The 17,850-nt window shown below is 38.5% G+C and overlaps 3 protein-coding genes and 1 long non-coding RNA gene across 10 annotated transcripts; 1 reads left to right on the top strand and 3 right to left on the bottom strand.

Moving 5' to 3' along the window:
• Positions 1-1,052: 1,052 nt before the first annotated feature.
• eva1bb (eva-1 homolog Bb (C. elegans)) lies at positions 1,053-7,159 on the bottom strand. 6 transcript variants are annotated; one of them, XM_063898741.1, is made up of 4 exons: positions 6,674-7,159; positions 3,857-3,947; positions 2,819-2,959; positions 1,053-2,340 (listed from the first exon to the last, which is right to left on the bottom strand). In XM_063898741.1, the coding sequence occupies exons 3-4, from the start codon at positions 2,883-2,885 to the stop codon at positions 1,904-1,906; spliced, it is 504 nt and encodes a 167-aa protein (XP_063754811.1). In that variant the 5' UTR covers positions 2,886-2,959; positions 3,857-3,947; positions 6,674-7,159; the 3' UTR covers positions 1,053-1,903. The 6 variants fall into 6 exon arrangements, with proteins under 6 accessions (XP_063754811.1, XP_063754810.1, XP_063754809.1 ...); XM_063898740.1 differs by having other exon boundaries at positions 3,866-3,947; XM_063898739.1 differs by having other exon boundaries at positions 3,853-3,947; positions 6,678-7,159.
• A 2,076-nt stretch (positions 7,160-9,235) lies between these two features.
• lsm10 (LSM10, U7 small nuclear RNA associated) lies at positions 9,236-11,646 on the bottom strand. The gene is made up of 2 exons (XM_063900097.1): positions 11,513-11,646; positions 9,236-10,563 (listed from the first exon to the last, which is right to left on the bottom strand). Exon 2 carries the CDS (start codon positions 10,523-10,525, stop codon positions 10,109-10,111), a length of 417 nt encoding a protein of 138 aa, XP_063756167.1. The 5' UTR covers positions 10,526-10,563; positions 11,513-11,646; the 3' UTR covers positions 9,236-10,108.
• On the top strand, positions 11,094-17,649 carry LOC134875488 (uncharacterized). The gene is made up of 3 exons (XR_010167205.1): positions 11,094-11,142; positions 12,196-12,344; positions 17,090-17,649. It is a non-coding gene; the product is annotated as an uncharacterized LOC134875488 (long non-coding RNA).
• Positions 11,944-17,150, bottom strand: oscp1a (organic solute carrier partner 1a). Of its 2 annotated transcripts, none has more exons than XM_063900096.1 (11): positions 16,753-17,150; positions 16,563-16,592; positions 15,956-16,110; positions 15,355-15,522; positions 15,105-15,185; positions 14,904-15,007; positions 13,776-13,904; positions 13,628-13,682; positions 13,214-13,359; positions 13,073-13,133; positions 11,944-12,319 (listed from the first exon to the last, which is right to left on the bottom strand). In XM_063900096.1, the coding sequence occupies exons 1-11, from the start codon at positions 16,757-16,759 to the stop codon at positions 12,197-12,199; spliced, it is 1,059 nt and encodes a 352-aa protein (XP_063756166.1). In that variant the 5' UTR covers positions 16,760-17,150; the 3' UTR covers positions 11,944-12,196. The 2 variants fall into 2 exon arrangements, with proteins under 2 accessions (XP_063756166.1, XP_063756165.1); XM_063900095.1 differs by having other exon boundaries at positions 16,787-17,150.
• Positions 17,650-17,850: the final 201 nt, after the last annotated feature.

Genomic DNA, 17,850 nt, shown 5'->3' with positions numbered 1-17,850 from the left:
TTTTGTTCTCCTGGAATGCCACCACAGACACGAGCCCTGCAAATGCAAAGGCTTTCATCAGTGGAGCAAAGGCTCAATCGCCAGTGTTACGTCACTCAGCTATAGTGACTTCCCAGGCATGTATTTAAATACAAATCTTCAAAATTAGTAGTTACACTTAAAAAAATGTATACCGCCTCTGTTTTCAGACACATCAGCTAATGAGCAAACCTATTCAAGGTGGAAAAACAAAGCTGTTAAGGAGTTGCGATAAACAAGTGTGAAAAAGCAATGTGTCCCAGATTGATCACACCATGAGTTGTGTCTCATTTAGTCTAATTTGAGAATTTCCCCCTCTGGAAATCCTTCAACAATCCCATTCAGTGAACCTTAACGCACACTGGTCACAAGCTGCTGTAGTCGTAGCATACTGAGCCTTTTCAGAGGCTGTGGAGGAAAATTCAGCCAACAGAAAATAGACTCGTCTCCAAGGGGGGGGCATCGCTGTGCATTGGTAATATCTAAAGTAAAGCTGAAGTGAATGGCTCTTTCATAGACGTGTTCGGCAGAGAGAGTTGCAGTGTTGGAGCTGACGCTGGGAGGAGGGGGTGGGAATTGTGGAAAAGGGGAACAGGAAGTGATGGGGTCAGAGACACAAGTCAATTTAAAGGCTGGGAAAAAGACTGCAGGGTCTCTTTCTGTGGGAAGCTCCTCTGCTAACATTTCCCCAGCATGAAGCCGTTTACTCCAGGGCTGCATTAATAATAACTTCCTTCTAATCTAGATTAAACACTTCTTCAATTAGAAATTGGGGTCATCACAATCTTACATATCCCTAAATAACGTGTTCAAATTGCTAAAATATGTGTCATTGACAAATACTGGATAAGTGATTGATTATTTAAGTCATTATTTTTTTACTTTCTTCAATATTTTTTATTGTAAATCGGGCTCATCGAACAATTTAAGAATAACAAAGGCGAGATGTTTACATCTCATTGTTGCCCAGAAAGCAAATGAATGTAATTGACGTACAAATAATCACACACAGAAATTGCTACTATAGATATATGTGCTGTTGTTGATTGAAAAAGTGGTGCAACTTTTAATTTTTCACATTGCAAAGATATGGTCAAATACAGATGAAGCCAAGTATGCTGCTAACAAAATCTGTTGATGTCACAGGAAATATTAAACTAAATATATGGAGAACAAACATTTTGAAAATGCAATTACAGAATGAGACTTAACGTGAATAAAAAGAGACACAATATACAAAATAATAAAGTAATTCACCTCATGCAATGAAACCCAGCTCAACATTATATCACATTATTATATCAATCAATTGTTATTTTATTCCAGCGTTCTTTTGTTGCCATACAAATATACAGGTATTTCTTAATTAATACAGATGAAATAACATTTCATAACAGAGAGCTGCATTTTAAAATAATATATAGGATTTTTAATGACATGAGTGCATATTTTACTTTATGATTTTCTAATCTTGTACTAGGGATTGTACGAATCTTATGGGGGGGGGGCGGAAAGGGTAAGTGCATTTCCTTTCTTTTCCTTTTTAGTTGTCTTAATTTTGTATTTTAATTAACTTGACATTGTTACACTTATTCAGAGCGCAACAGTTCTGTCTCAGTGAGTTTTGTTAATATTTACATTTGTGTTTCACATTAGAAGTTCAGTTAAGATTGAAAAGTTTGAATCTGTGGACAAGATATCCATTTTCTGTCAGTTTAGTGGATTGTTCCACCATTAATGACCCTGGGGAGGGCAAATATCATGTGCGCCATCCCATTCATTTGACAAAGTCTCTTATTTTAATTTTGAACATGGCCCGCCACAGAGATCTAAAAGTGTCCTCTGCCTTCTGCAGTCAGAGAGGATATCACAGTCAAAGTGTGTGTTAGTGGTAATGCACTCGTCCAATGGTCCCCGTCCCCGTGACCAGGATGTCCGGTTGTCCGTTCCTCCAGATCTCCCTGACTATTCGCTCCCTCTCCTCCAGGCGGCGCGCCTTCTCCAGCTCCTCTGCGGATGCAAACACGTTCACACTCCTCAGAGTCCCGTTAGACTGACTGCTGCCGTCACTCAGGGGCCCCAGTGTCACTTTAGGGATCTGCGTTGCCTCCTCATCTTCCTCATCAACGCCCCCCTCCTCATCCTCCTCATCCTCGTCTTCCTCTGCGCTGGACTCCTTCAGTTGCCTCCTCTCTGGGGAAGGGGGAGGCCTGCTGTGGCGGCGGGTCCTGCAGGCGATGGCGGTCACCAGGAGGCACAGCGCCATGAGGAGGCCGAAACACACGCCCATCATGAAGTAGAGGGCGAAGCTCTCCGGATTGGCTGAGAGAGAAGAGAAAAACAAGGAGCAACATGAGAGCATTTATTAAAGTGATGAAATCCAACTTATAATCACAAAGATCTCCATTTCGATCTCTTTGCTACCAACTACGGCAATACTTTAACATGCACTAAATGATCTTGTTGCCCTTTTCCCAAAAATAATAACCTAAGCTGTTAACATTGGTAATGACAGTATATATTCCATCAATATGCCCGATTACATGCATCCACTTCCACTTCCATCAAAGCAAAATGCTCCTGTTTGGGCATACAGGTGCTACTGTATGCCCAAACAGGAGCATCTTATTCCAACGTGGTAAAAAGGTTAGAAAAATATTGGAACCTATATTCTAAAATACTGGCACAATAACATTATTTTTTCCTTTATATTTCAAACGACCCCATAGATTCATGCCATGTGACATTGATGGAGCCCCGAGCCCTGGTTTGAAAACCACAGTATGATGACACTTCTTACCTTTGATGTGAGCGTAGGTGGCCATGCTGTTACTGAGCAGCTCCATGTCTTTCTGAATGGGCTCCATCCTGCTTCACTGAGGCTTCAAATCTTCATCAGGACTTTCTGTTTCACACTAAACTCCAGCACCAACCACAGACCCTGGCACAGAAAAAGGAGACAGTGAGTACTTATCACACGTATAAAATGATGTCACTTTTAAACCCCTTAAGGAAGCCTGTGCTCATTTAATGGCTTTCCCCTCTCATTACCTCTGTGATCTACAGCAGAGGTCAGAGGTCAGAAGAAAGGACATTGTGTTCCTTGTAAGTGTTTTACACTCAGCCTGCGGTGAGCACAGAAACATGAGGCCCTCTGTGTCTGATGGGGATGTTTATATTTATGACATCAGTGCCTGAGGAGGCTCTTTTCCGGAGTCTAGCACATGTTTTTTTTGTCATATTTTCCCACAGAAAAACAAGTCACATGACTTAGATACTCCCAGCTATTGACAATGTGTTATCGCAACAGAGGCATGTGATTCTTCTTGTTTATTTTGCATTTATTCTGAGATGTCTTGTCTCTTGTTCTAATGACAGGGAGGCACTTTTATGAAAGGTTTTTCTCCAGCAAATACAGTCTCTAAAGTCTCAATGTTTCATACTTTCAAGAAGGGTTTTTGTATGTTCATACCGACAGCACATAAAAAGCAACTTGCATACTAACATGCTAATGTTTTTGTGTTGTCAACACTTATTTTCAAAGGAAGCAGAGGAGCTGCCCACAGCTGCAAAAAATTAAAACTAATTGTAGATGCTGGTGAAACAGCCCAAAGGACATCTAAGAAAACAAAACGTTTTAAACAGTAGGGCATTTTAAACTCACAGTTATATTCGTATTGTCTGTTGTCTGTATTATTTATGTAGGCTTTCACCACCAGCAAGAAACATCATGATGACAATGCGTTCAGTTGATGTTATGGAGGTGTAATGATTACTATGTTAAACATCTGAGTCCAACTTGTCTGAGGTCAACGACATGTTTCGTAGCTATACCTACTGGACCAACCGTAAGTCTGGTGTCTTCACAGGGACTCAGGGAGGGTATGACACCATGGCCTTCAGACCTGCAAGATGCTCCACCAGCTCTCCTACCAAAGAGACACAAAGTCGGTATAGTTGGTAAGGCACTTTTGCTATTATGTCTTTTTTTGTTCATTCTATGTTGTTGAGGTGGTTTGTAGTCGTTCTCATTGTCTTTGTAGTAATTTAGTGTCTCCTTGTGTCGCTTTGTGTTTGTTTGAAATTGTCTTTGCAGTAATTTTAAGTGACTTTGGAAGAATGTTTTGTTTCTTTGTAGTGCAGTTGTTTTTGTATTGTTGTGGTTATTTTCATTGTCTAAGTTTGAATTTGTTGTATCTTTGTAGTCAGTTGAGTCTCTTCCTGGTTGTTGCATGTCTTTTTGAGTGACATTTTGACGGTGAAGGCCCAATCCCTCCATGGCTACATGAAAATGTAGGGTACTTGTTTCAGTCTTGGCCAATGCCATTCCTGGACCCAAACTGCTGGCTAGAATCAGTAACATGTCTTTGATACTTCAGATTAGTAGTGCCATTTTCCATTGGAAGGGCAAAACTGAAACTAAGTAATGGGCTACGAGTGACAGCCAACACCTGTTGCAAATGTCATTGTTCTGTTAAAATGCAATATCTTACTAGGATCCAAAGTTTCCTGACTTGAAATGCCCTAATAATAAGGTATCTTACTTGTAAAAAAACCCCAAATTTAACAGAAAATAAGTGCAATTACAATTATAGTAAAAAGAAGTTATACATTTAAAATACAAACATGTTTTTTTTTCTTATTTTCTCTTCAATAATCAATCCTTTGAGAGAAAGAGAGACACTGAGATTTATTTCAGGTTAAAATCAGACCGTAAAGATTGACGTAAACATGATGACTGATATTCCCACCCCCTCACATTCCCTTTCATTAAAACAACAATGTGCGTGGGAGCCAAATGTTTTTCTTTCTGGTGCTTTCTCTCCGGGGAGAAAACAAAATCATGCCCTGCTCCTATCGCTGCCACTCGGGGGGCTTGGGTAGCTCTCCCACCCTGATCTTTATCCCAGTGACTATTGGCAGTCCCTGTTCACTCTCAAAGGCTTTCTTTTTAATGTTTTAAGGAGTGCAATTACATCCGTAGTCTCTATGTTGGCCGCTGACTCATGGGAACCGGTGGGTCTCAACCAGCGCTGCCCTCTGTTTGCCATTTAACTCCCAGACAGAAGAAGGATGACTCCATCTGCACCCTCAATTTGCGGCCCCCAGACCTTAACAACTTAAGTGGGCAATTAAGTTTCCGCTTGCGCTAAGTCAAACATTGTTTTCTGGCCTTTACACCCAGCACTTCTACATGCCCACCGACCAGACTGTTGATCAAACATTTGTCACACTACAGATTTAATCTTTTTATCAAGTCAGGCTTTCTGTAATTTGAGTCTTTACAGGAGTAGTGTGGGGAGTTAGCAGCCTGTTAACTTAGCTTAAGCATAACTTCTGGGAAACAGCACTCTTAACAAAAGAAACTAAATCCACCTACAAGGCAATGGACCAACAAATATTTCAGCACTTACAGCGAAACGGCAAAATGTTGTCTCTACGCTTTGGTTTTGTACTGATTAAGCAAACAAGATATAGGATGTTAATCAGGGATCTTTAGAAGGTTTTTGTTGCCTTTGGAAGGACCCAGGCTATCTGCATCGCCCTTTTCCAAGTCTTTATGCTAAGCTAGGCTAACTAGTAGATTTATTAGAAATGATATTGATTTTCCCATCTTAATTTTGCTAAGGAAATTGCAACAATGTCATAGTGGAGAAATAATATTCATATTCAAATCAGAATCACCAGATTTTTTAGATTTTTTATATTTCCTTGATTTCAGTTCATTGACTTGTATTCTGTTTCAAGCCCCAGACTCTCTTTTCTGGAAACAACAAGTTGATTTATTTTGGAAAGAGGTTGAAAGGATCTGACTGATAAAGCAGATTATTACTTTTGGAAAGAGTAGTTCTGAAGTCAGCGATTTTTACAAAAACATCATTATGCCCTCTTAGCACTATCAAACTCTTCCCTGTTGTCCCACTTGCAGATTCACTCTAAACTAAATGTGTCCTTATGTGGAGCTCCACAGGATTTCCCCAAATGCCTGAAGCGGGCAGGTTGTGGTGTAGTCTGCCCAAGTTTAAAACACAAATACCACAGGGAGACAAATGTCCATTTTACACAGCCGCGGCAGTCTCGGGCAGACAGATTTAACACCTAAGATTTCCAGACAAGTCCAACAACTTCACATGCAAAGCCCGGCAGCTGAAGCTGTTTATGTAACCCTATAAAATGTACTTCCATTCAACCCTCCCACACTTCCTGCTTAGATAATCCTATTTAAGTCAAAAGATGAAATCTGAAACCATTGGATATGAGACTTGTTGTTTTACAGAAGTCCATAAAGTCCCTACAGTCTCTAAGACAGTCAAATTACTTTTATAAGCACAGTAGAAAGGGAATGAAAGTGTGCTTAAAACAGTGTTTGAATGCATAAAAAAGATGGGTTTTTTTCTTTTTTGTAGCTACTGGACCTATAAATGATTTTATGTTTATGGTCCGTGGTATTGTAAAGAACTTGGTGCAGGCCCTACTAATAAACAAGTTTGTTGCCTTGTTTATTGCCTGACAGCAAAGTCACTGCAGTATATTTGGGACAATCTTTTTTTAAAGATAAAAACGTTTAATATGAGATAGAATGAACAAAAATAATTGGATGAGTATGAACACTTTCGAAGAAAAAGAGTAAAAGATAAACATCTGAAGTTATCACTCACCTTGGTCCTGGATGGGAGCTGTCTGTGTGATTTACACAAAGTTTCCAACGGAAAAAGAATGAGTTTAGATCCAATTTTGACCTGGTGTGTCAGCCAACATGTAGATACAATCCCATCATTTGGATGGAGGAGCAGTGAGAGGATGTTGGTCACTCAGTGTGTGTGACAGAGGAGCTGATGTAGCTGCTTCAGAGGGAGCAGCCTTCCTCTATGATCCACTCCCTGCCATCCTTTGGAGGAGGACCAGCCAGAAACACTCCTCACATGTGTTGAGAAGGTGTTTCCTCTGAGGGATAAGTGAAACACATGCATGTACAAATGGCATCTGTCTGTAAAATTAAATCCACAAAAACCATATAAACCACTCTATAAAGTCCTCACTTTTATAGAAAAAAACCCTCTTTCTACTGGAGTTTTTCTGCCTCTGTGCAGATTTGAACCACACTACTGACCAGAGGGAGGTGATCTCTCCTCTGCTGGCCACGAACGCACCACAGTGAGGTCTGTTCACTGTTAAGCCAGGAGGGTGGGACAGGAAATAGCTGCAGGAATCGGCTGACACGGGCACAGGGCCGCGGTGCCTTTGGGGGTTTGTGGATTAATTGAGCTCTTTGTATTTACTCTTTGTCTTTAACTGAGTTTATTAACAGAACGGTGGAGCCAGCAGGTGCAGCTGGAAAGTAATAAAGGGGGAAAGTTGCACCTTTCTTATGTAGATGTCAAGTCAGTGTTAATGGTTAGTTTAGGAAATATATGCAATACATTCCTTCGTGTGTGGTTTACTGAATTAGAAGCTGAGCTCTTCTGCTTGAGAAACCGTGCTGGCAGTGCCTATGGACCAGGATGCATTGCACATGAGCTTTTTACATAAACTCTGGCTTGAATGACTGTTGCTGAATATCACTATAAAAACAATTCCCAAAACACTGTAAAGGATATCCATGTCTATTTAGTTATGCCATTTTTGCTTTTAGAAATGTGACTAGTTTGCAATATAAGCAAGAAGAATAAGTGTGGATGTGGAGAATAGAAATCCAGGAGGAGGCAGTTGGTTCTTCCTATTTGAATCCATGTATCTGTCATGTTGAATGACAGCTCTGGATCCAGCGAGTACAACAGATTTTGCAGCAGGAGAACTCAGTATAGCACCCATTGGAATGTTTTGCTTCAATTGACAACATTTACCATAAACAATGATTGGGTACACAATTTTGAATGGACTATTTCCATTTCATGCTAATGTTAGAAGAAGGACAGGAAGTAGTGGAAGAAATACTCATCTTTCTTGAGTAAAAGTAGCAGTGAAGAAATACTGTACTACTTATGCATCAACGTGTAAGTGTCACTTAAATGTTGCAGCTGGGTAATGTGATTTAAATTTTAATGTATGTATAGTATATCTCATTTTTCTTTATTTGTCACATCCCCTGACTGTCCTCTGGCCTCTTTGTTTCAGTAGTTCTTTGACCACCGTTGCAGTCTGTGACACTGGACTGGGCCTTGTTAAAGAATTGTTTGTGCGGTTGCGCCTCAGTAAAGTGCTATTCTGAGTTTAGTGAGTGTTGATGTGGCACTCGGTCATGTTTTTAGCCAAACAGTAAGCAGTCATTATGTGGGTTGCTGTCATTCACATGCTCTCAATGTCAGTCCTTAAAGCATTTAGGGGAAATATGTCCCTAAAAACTCACCGAGGCCACAGCTAAAACAATGATCCAACCGCTCGGGGACATTCCTGTGTGTAGATTTCTTAATATAGTGTTTGCTTGCCAATCCTATCTATCTACAAGTGCAGGGTTTATCGGCACCAGCTGCCTCCGCCTGTGTTATGTCAGGCCTGTCCTCTTCCTGACACTGTGTAGGAATAACATACCCCTTTGCAAATTCCTCAAATTCCCAATCGTATTTGTGCATCGGGAGAACACTGGGAGAGCAGTTTCCAAGGCGAAACACTCTCTTGCTTTCACTGCACTCTGCACGTTTTCATTGGCTAAACACAGAGTGGCATCCTGCCCAGTGCGGCTCCCAGTGACAGCTCCCTGATGCAGGCAGCAGAGATGTTTGTGAGGCGGAGGCTCTGGAAACATGCCTGCTTGTTTTTCCCTCCACCAGACTGGCATTGAATGGTGACTAATGTTTTCCTGCATGTGGGCAGTTATTAACGCTCTTCACAGACACACAGATGGGCTTTCTGGGGCTCGACAGAAAAAAGCTACCAAGTGTTTAAAGTTAGGTTTTCATTAACATCTAACAAAGCAACACAACATCCCACAATTAGCCAAATAGTTCAAAACCACATTTTGTTCATGAAATAACTCTTAATTTGAACACTAATCAAAACACAGCAAAACTGCCTCGATATAGAGATGTGAAGCCTGGTTTTTAAGTCTTTTATGGGACTGTTTATTGAATGTGTTTTTCTAAATGTTTTGTTCGTTTGATGTTTTTCTTAATTTGAAGGGAAGTCCGTTGTAAACTTTCCTGTCATATTTCTTAAGTTTCCATCATCTGGATTATATACAGTCTTACGTGTTTGCATAATAATTATGAAAACATTGTCATTTAATTTAAATAAACTATTTATGTGCTGAAACAGAAAAAACATGGTCATGGGCGAATGTGTTAATCACAAGCATCTTAAATCATTATTCCCGTCTGTACAACGAAAAAGTTATTTTTAAAAATACTGTAAATAAGACAGTTACAACCCCAAGTCCCAAAACACAGTGATAATATTCAACTTATTAGCCAATCCAGTAGTTCATAAAAAAGTACATGTTGTGTTAAGAGGCACATTCATCATCTTATTCCATTGATTAATCAATTGAAAGAAAATTTATCCACAAATATACACGTTTCAGTCATGTTTTAGAGCAAAAATACCCAAAGCATTTTCTTGTCAAAGCTTTCGTATCAGTCCAATCTCAATATATTTGTGTGTTGTTTGGATATAACAGGATATTAGTAGACGTCACTGAGCTCAAGATAATTATAACGTTATCACAGCTTTTGACATTTTGTGGAAAGAAACACAAATCAATTATCTAAAAAAATACCCTAGATATTAAATAATGAACCTAATTGTTGGTTGCAGTCTTAGAAAAACAGAGCCAGTATCATTCATGACTTATTGACTGATTTTTCAGCTTGTAACAAATCATCATTACAGGTGGGAGACCTTGAGTGTGCTCATTAAGTGTGAGTAGAGAGAGGTTTTTATCCCCAGTCAAGATTTTAGAAAGAAAAAGTGAAAGAATCCAAAACTGAAACAGATTCTTTTCCTTGCTCTTGTCGCTGCAATCACTTTATAAGCCTTCAGATGGAAAACTGCAGGATTGTGATGCTTGTCCTAAAATGGTTGTTGTCTCCCAGTGTTTTTGAAATAGTCTTGCACAACTCAAAAGTTTAGGTCCCTCTTTGAAAAAGAAAATGAGTTATTTTGCTTTCTTGGCGTACTCTTTTCTGCCTCTTCCCTGACTGCCAAAGTTGCGCACGCGGTGAATCTTGGCCAGATGGCTCTCGATGGTCTTCATTATGTCCACGTGGTCCGGGATGTGGACGTAGCGGACATTTCTGCCTGTGATAAACATGTCCTGCAGCTGGGTGGATTTACCCTGCCTGTCTTTATACGTCACATCGTCTAGACGTACGTTCATAAAGGCGTCCACGTTTACCACTCGGCCCCGTGCCGAACTCTCGTTCCTCAGCTCCACCGTGGTCACCTCGCCCTGCAGGCCCTGCAGCAGGACCACCATGCTGTTCTCTGCGATGGAGCGCTCCCGGATGGAGTTGAAGACTTCAGCTACAGGCGCCGAGCCCGACGGAGGGGAGTCACTCCTCTCTGACTCCATCAACTCTGATAAAGAGGATCTGCAAAGGGCAGGGACACCTACAGACAAGCAGAACATTAGCCAATAAAATTAGCTCTAAAACTGTGAATTGCATATTATTGTGTAACATGTTCTATTGCCGTTTGCCTGCAGTATGTGATGATTTGTAAGGTGTCATTGTGCTCACACTGTAAACTAAACCACTTTACCATGCTGTACAGAAAACTAACTGATTCTGAAAACTGATTTAATAAAGAAATACTGGGAAATAAGGAAATGGTCTGATCAAAATAATATATTTATTTTGATAACTGAAAAACTGAAGATGCAGATGTATTTTTCCTAATCAGTAAAAAGCTCGGAAACAGCCTCCATTTGTAGACTTTCTGTTAAGTATTAATACATATACATTTAAATTAAGGCCAGGAATTGGAAATGTTTACGTTAAAATGAATATTTATTCTCCTTCATTAACCACTTTGATAGCATTGATGCTAGATCTGTCTTTGTCCCATGTAGCCACAAACTCATCAAAAACACCTGCATTTAATGAAGCACTGATTAAGAGTCAATCACTCAATAACTGGAACACAAATACACGTATTAAGACTTATTGTGGAGCTTCAGGACAGAAGAAAGTAAGATATTATAACTCTTGAATATGAAATGTATACATGTGTTAAATAAGGTTTAAATAAGTGGCACGAATTGATATCGCTTTAACCACAAGCGCTGTCGTAATTGATACTCTATTTACTGGCTAATAACAGCCTTTTTTGGGAAATATTATTCTTAAAAAACGATCTTAATACCATTTTCAGTCTACAACGTATAACTTAATTTAATGGCCTCCACTCAATATAGGATTACACATTTGCTGGCAGAAAAACGACTGGAATGTGAGCATTTACTAGTGTTAGCTTTAGCAGCGATCTGAACAAGTACTACAGAGCTTCTTCAGGGCACATATTATATGTTATACTCCTAGATGATATTTGTTAGATTTACCTGGATTAGTCAAATCCTTATTTCACGTGAAAAACCCCCGTCAACAAACATGAAAACAAGTTGAGTTTTCCCGCAACATGTCCAAAGCAGGAAGCGCAGCGTGATGACGTTTCACATTACGTCGCAGATGTGCGTCAACATAAAACCACATCGCCCCCTGTAGGCTCTTTTAAATCAAACTTTTGCTCCATGAAACCAAATTATGAGTATTTTAATCTGTAAAAACGTTATTTCAATGTACATTGGTAATAACTCCACATATTTAAATACATGCTTTTTTTTATTATTCAAAAGGCAAAAAAAAAATCACCTAAATCTTCAGATCCCAAGGCAGTTTTATTAAAACACTTAAAATATGTAATCATCTCATTAATGACACATTTATTCTGACATTGTGTTAAATAACAGAAAACAAACACACAAACAACAATATTCAATAAATGCTTGATGGAAAACTCAATTATTATAAAGAAAAATATGTTTTACAATAGAACATGTATTTTTGCAATGGTGGTAGTGCTTGATAATTAAGTACAGTTAAATATAACTTAAGATGCTAGTCATTATAAAGGATTTCTGATTCATTTGATATATTCTTACTCTCTAATCTTGTTAAACAAACATGTCGAGATAAAGAGTGGGCAGTAGAGTTAAATTAAATCTTGTTGAAACTCCACATCAAGGTCAGAGGTCATCCATCATGGCCAGCAGGTCGTCTCCTTTACTGCTGCTCAGATTTAAAGGCGGATCTTCTTCTTCCGCAAACTGTCCGGCGATCCGAGCCAGTTCAGTCGTTACCTGTTCATCCTGATTCAAACAAATACACAAACAGGTAAATCTTTTACATATTTATATTCAATAAATGATGTCATCATCAGTAAGAAGATGTCAATTAATTGGTTAGCTACAGTTAAATCAGGAAACATGGACATAAATATCATAAAATGAATTTGTTAGTGATAAAAATTATATATATATATATATATATATAAATAAATAAAGGATTCTGTAAAAACATGACACTTCTTCATAATGGGTACGTTATTTTATTTTATTATATTGTATAATATGATTATACTTAATGCTATATTTATTTATTTTAAAATATCAAACATCTTACATCCATACGACCATTATGCTGTACTAAATAATTCTCTAGTATGTTAGTGTGATATACAGTCTTATCATTAATTCAAATGCAAACAATAACACTGAGTATCAGAACTCAATCATATGGTATACCACTGGCGTATACTGTTTACATTTATTACACCTTGCTGAATTTGCCTTATCATTTTATTATTAATTTCTCTTGACATTTTACATTTTTGAATTTTAATTTTAGTTAAATGTACCTAACCTCACATATAGTATTTATTGTATTACTTTTGCTATTCATCTGTAGTTGTTCCTGTCTTTTCTCACATTCATTACAATAAGCATCGTCCTAATAAGGTGAATGTAACTCATAACCTCTCTCAGGTTCAGCAGATGATTTACAGTAACACGTTATAAATAAAAGCTGGTTTGTTAACATTGTTGACTATAACATCTCCTTACCTGCATCGCTTGAATATTTATCACTTCAAACAAGGACTCCTCGGCTACGCCTGAAGTTCCTCTGTTAAACGACATTAGAGTCATATTTGAAACAGTTAATGTTAATTTAATAGCTGGGTATAAGTTCAGAAAAGCACTCACGCCTCTTCCTCCTCTTGGTCCGTGGGGAACATGTTTATCCAAAAGCCAGTTTCAGTTTTGGGAACCTTTTCGGCCTTCATGCTGCCCATCAGGCGAGCAAGCAGGTTCAACTCCTCTTTGGCCAGCAGGTTGGGAGTGTCGTCCATCTGCAGCCGATGGAGGGGTTTAGAGGAAGGTTATACATGAACAGAAAGAGAGTCTCAAGCCGGCTGGATACAATATTTGAAACCAAATCAAGAGCATACTGAGAGAATTATGCAGCGGTAAAATGACAACCTTTGACTGCTTGCTGCAGTGTTTATTAATGTTTGCAGAGAAAAAACACTATCCGGAGTTTTCTACTCTTCATTAAACATTGTGACCTCCCAAAAAGAAATGATTGTCGCTTCAAACCTTTAACACTGCTATTATTACCTTGACAGAGGTATCCTTAGATGTGTGCGTCTCCTCTGGATTGTTCACGGTGTACCTATTTTTATGTAACACAAGGACGAGTCATGTTCAAACCACTTGTATGTTATTTGCCATGTCATCTTAAGTACATGTGATGTACAGTTCATACATGTTCATGCCCAGTCTGATGACTCTGTCTCCATGCAGTTCAAAGCATCCCTCTTTCACAGAGCTGCTGTAACTTCCTTCTGAGGGGAACTCACTTCGTCTTATTTCTCTGCCCTTTCCATCAAACATCCTGTAACAGGAAGCAGATGATGACACCGTGGAATATTGAGATATTTGTCTTAAGCTGTCAGAGGAAATTTTCAAGTTAAGACATTTCAGCTTGTCAAAGGAGCCTTGAGACTTGCATCATATCGGCTACATGTGGTGCCACCATTGTAGGTGATTGGCTGAGTGGAAATGATATCTAACAACTATCCAAGAAAAATAATGTTGGGTAAAGGTATTTTACATTCCTTTGTAAAACAGTAAAATAATTCATCTTTACCGTCCAGTTATCCTGGCCTGTGTGAACACATATTAGCATGCACTCATTTATTTGCCACGTTACCTCCACACATAATTTTACACGTTTGTCAGATAAAACAAAGAATCTATCCATTAGAATGATTAAATAAAGTAAAATTACCATTCTAAGTAATTCAACTTTTTAACTTCTTTTAAAAGAACAATTTTAACTTTAGGGATCATTCTGTTGCTTTTTCTGAGAACAATTCTCTGCATTCTATAAGCTTACGGGTTTGAAATGTAATATGTAAGTAGTGAAGCTAAGTTCTGAAAGTTTTGCAACTTGTTACCATGTAGTACATGAGCAAAAGTCAGAGGATTACCATAGTCACTGGGAATCATCCTCTGGAGATGATGAATGCATGCCCCAAATTTCCTTGCAAATATTTTTTTTTATTCCCACCTTCATAAGACTACATAAAATCCTGATAGAAAAAATAAGATAAAAAAGGTGACATCATTTATAATATTCATGAGTTGTACTATTTGAATGCTAATAGATGCAAGGTAAAAAAGGGGTACAGGACTTTGGATCTTTTTACGTTATATGACAGCGCTGTGTCACCATTTTCCTATTATCGTTAATATCTTCATTAAACAAGGACCATGCATAAAATACATACATTTTAAAAAGAGAAGGCATGATGTATGTCACATTTGTTGTATAAAAGATAGTTCAACAGATTTCTAAAATCAGAAAACACACTGTTTGTCAGTGGCCTACCTAATGAGCCCTGGGACTTCTATCCCATGAGGCACTGGGCCTGATGTTGACAGTGCAAAACGTCCGTTGGGATTTTGGACTTGAATTTTGAGGAAAAGTGACACCTAAGAAGAGAAAATATAAAAACAACAACAATCAAAAAAAGGTTATATTTTAATTTGACACGTAAGGTGAAATGAAAAAGAGAAGGAGAACACTTACTCGAATATGCATGTCTTGAAAAAATATGAGCAGTGTTTGTCTAAGAAGCTGGAATTCACCTTCGGGTAGAGAAGAGTATACCTACAGTAAAGAAAAACAGGTCACACAGGATACAGCTGTTAAAAACCGACAGCTGGAATCCAGACAGTAAGCACATTCGTGTACAGACACTTACAAATACTGTACCCTGCAGCATAAAACTGTCAATATGATCATTAAAAGTTGATTTACATAACAGCTCCGAACATACCTCGATGATCTTCCTATGTGTCTCGTCCACTTGGTTCACTACCACAGGAGTGTCTTTTACAATTTCCCTGATGGTATCTATGTGATTGTAAGTGATGAGCAGCAGGTCTTTAGGCCTTGGACAAAGGAAGATTTGATATTTGAACGCCATGACCATCAGCTCGTAAAGCTACAGGAGGGAAAAAGGAAGAAGGTATAAACTTGAAAGACATGCCACCACTGCAATCAAACCAAATTCAAATCTAAAACTGACCATTTTTGACAACTTATTTTGAGGTTTGACTCTCTTGAAACCTTCATGTTACTTAAACCATTAAAACCCAGAGTATTTGACCTGATAAAACCGTGAAAATATAACGTTTATTTATACAAAACTTAGTTTGTTCATTGTTTTTGCCTTTTTTCAAAAAATTGCCTAACCTGGTTACCACTGAATAACAGTATGCTGTTGTGATGGAACTTTTTTCCAATGATGACAAAACTAAACTGCCTAGTATAGCATATTTTTTAATGACAATGTTTGAAATGTAATCTTATGTAATTAAATATCTTTCATTGGATAACTGACATAATGTCATAAACTCCTATTGTCTTGTACATACCCTGTCCATGCTGACCGGGTTCAGCCTCATGATGGAGGCGTGTGCTATACGAGTTAGTACTGTTTTCAGGGTTCGGTGAGAATACAGTTGCTGAGGTTTGAGAAGTTCATCCATGAAGTCTTTACTAAACATGGACCCCACAATGTCATTCATAACTGTGAGAGGGCAAGACACAGAAACATAAAGGTGGTTAATTCTGCCTTAACTTGTTATTTTTCTGAGACTTATCAGACAGTAGACCACTAGGCTGAAATATGGCCCCCTAACCAACTCTCCTACATAGGGGCAAGATACACATACTTAACATTTGTTTAGCCTCTTTTCATTGTTGTGTTTATCCATATAATATTACAATGACTGTTAAATTAGTAAGCAAAATAAGGTAAAGCTTGACATGTGACTCGCTATAGGCTATATCATTCTTAAATGGTCAACACTGCTAAAGGAGTTCTTTTCCTCTAGTAAGTTAATTCTACTTATAACACAATGTATCTACACCTTGGTATTGCTAGTTTTTCTTAGCCCAAGTCTCAATACGTTTTCACCAACACTGCAACAGGGGCACAAGGAGCTGACTAAACAATCATGTTAAATCTAGCATGAATACCTCTTTTTCTGTCATTTTCTGACCACACTCCTGCATCCAAGTTAGGTTTCCAGGTAAAAAAGAGAAAGAAAACAGACCTGTCATTTGAGATTGTGAGTCCATGTAAAGTAAATGCTGCACATGGTAAGTTTCCAAGCATCAGTTATACAGCTTGTCAAGAGGAGGGATGACTGGGAGATAAACACCTTACCTCCCATGCCTGTAATTTCTCAAGCTACCTCTACCTTTGTCTGAATTGTCCTCAGACGTGTTGAGAGCATTTAAGCGTTGGTCCAGTATGTAAAGCATCTCCCCACCAAGATTAATGAAAACCAGGGGAAGAGTTCTCATAGACATCCTGCAAAGACAAACAAGGGATTAACTCGTAGTCAAAAGCTGGTGCACAAGTACGTGTTGGAAGCAGGTGAGCCCTTCTCAGATCTAAAGCACTCCTGTCATTTAAAAGGCATTATCTGAGCCTTCCTGTTGTGAATCGCCACAACTAACAAATTGTCCAAGTTAAGTCTTTTCTGATCGTGCTTCTGCAGATAAACTGTCGCATTAAGATGCAACAGGTGGTGAGGAAGAGGATCAGCAGAGGCCGGACACAAGCTTATTGGCCAGGAAAAGGGTGACGTGGCAGCACAGCAAAACCAACTAAAGAAGGCAAATGACTGGGTATATGTTACACTTTTGTATAGGACGACATTGTGCTGTAGGAGTGTTGATGGTATAATGCAAACATAAAAGTAAAATTGTATGTTATTACACTTCATGGCCAAATGAATGCAGTAAAATGAACAGTACAAGTACACAGTATGTGGTTAGCATTTAAAGGAATAGTTTGACATTTTTGACAGCTTAGCTTGGCATAGACTCAAGTATTTTGTGCTGCATGGCAACCTCAAGGGATGACAAGGTTTCAGGAATTAACTGCGCCCAGTCAGAGGAAAGTCCCTTTTCTTACCTTTGTAAAAGTCCAGGCTACAGTTTTCCCTATTCTCATTAAGAAAGTGAATATGTGCTTTTCTGATACAATTGCGTAAAGATTTGTTCAAACTAACTGTAAATAAACAGCCCCTTACAAAAACTATCCAAATGTATGTCAACAAGGCTGGTATTGTATACTGATATTTGTTCCGATACAAGTCCATTTCTAAAATCCTTAGACAATTGTGTAGGTCATTAATGAATTGTACATGCAGTGTATAAAGGATATACTGTAGCTAAATTGACTTCACATTGAACCACAGTTTACTAACTGAACTGTTATGATATAATCTGTTCACCATTTTTATGTTGGCCTTTG

The sequence above is a fragment of the Eleginops maclovinus genome, chromosome 13 (genome assembly GCF_036324505.1).
Source record: "Eleginops maclovinus isolate JMC-PN-2008 ecotype Puerto Natales chromosome 13, JC_Emac_rtc_rv5, whole genome shotgun sequence".
NCBI classification, from domain to species: domain Eukaryota; kingdom Metazoa; phylum Chordata; class Actinopteri; order Perciformes; family Eleginopidae; genus Eleginops; species Eleginops maclovinus.
This window is presented reverse-complemented; position numbering and strand designations above follow the sequence as displayed.

Coding starts and splice junctions, on each gene's coding strand:
- eva1bb (XM_063898741.1), bottom strand. CDS start 2,885: ATGGAGCCCATTCAGAAAGACATGGAGCTGCTCAGTAACAGCATGGCC. Junction 2,341..2,818: donor CACCTACGCTCACATCAAAG/GTAAGAAGTGTC, acceptor CTTCTCTCTCAG/CCAATCCGGAGAGCTTCGCC.
- oscp1a (XM_063900095.1), bottom strand. CDS start 16,898: ATGTCTATGAGAACTCTTCCCCTGGTTTTCATTAATCTTGGTGGGGAG. Junction 16,593..16,786: donor TGAGGACAATTCAGACAAAG/GTAGAGGTAGCT, acceptor ACTTGGATGCAG/GAGTGTGGTCAGAAAATGAC. Junction 15,523..15,955: donor ACCCGGTCAGCATGGACAGG/GTATGTACAAGA, acceptor TCCCTCCTGTAG/CTTTACGAGCTGATGGTCAT.
- lsm10 (XM_063900097.1), bottom strand. CDS start 10,525: ATGGAGTCAGAGAGGAGTGACTCCCCTCCGTCGGGCTCGGCGCCTGTA.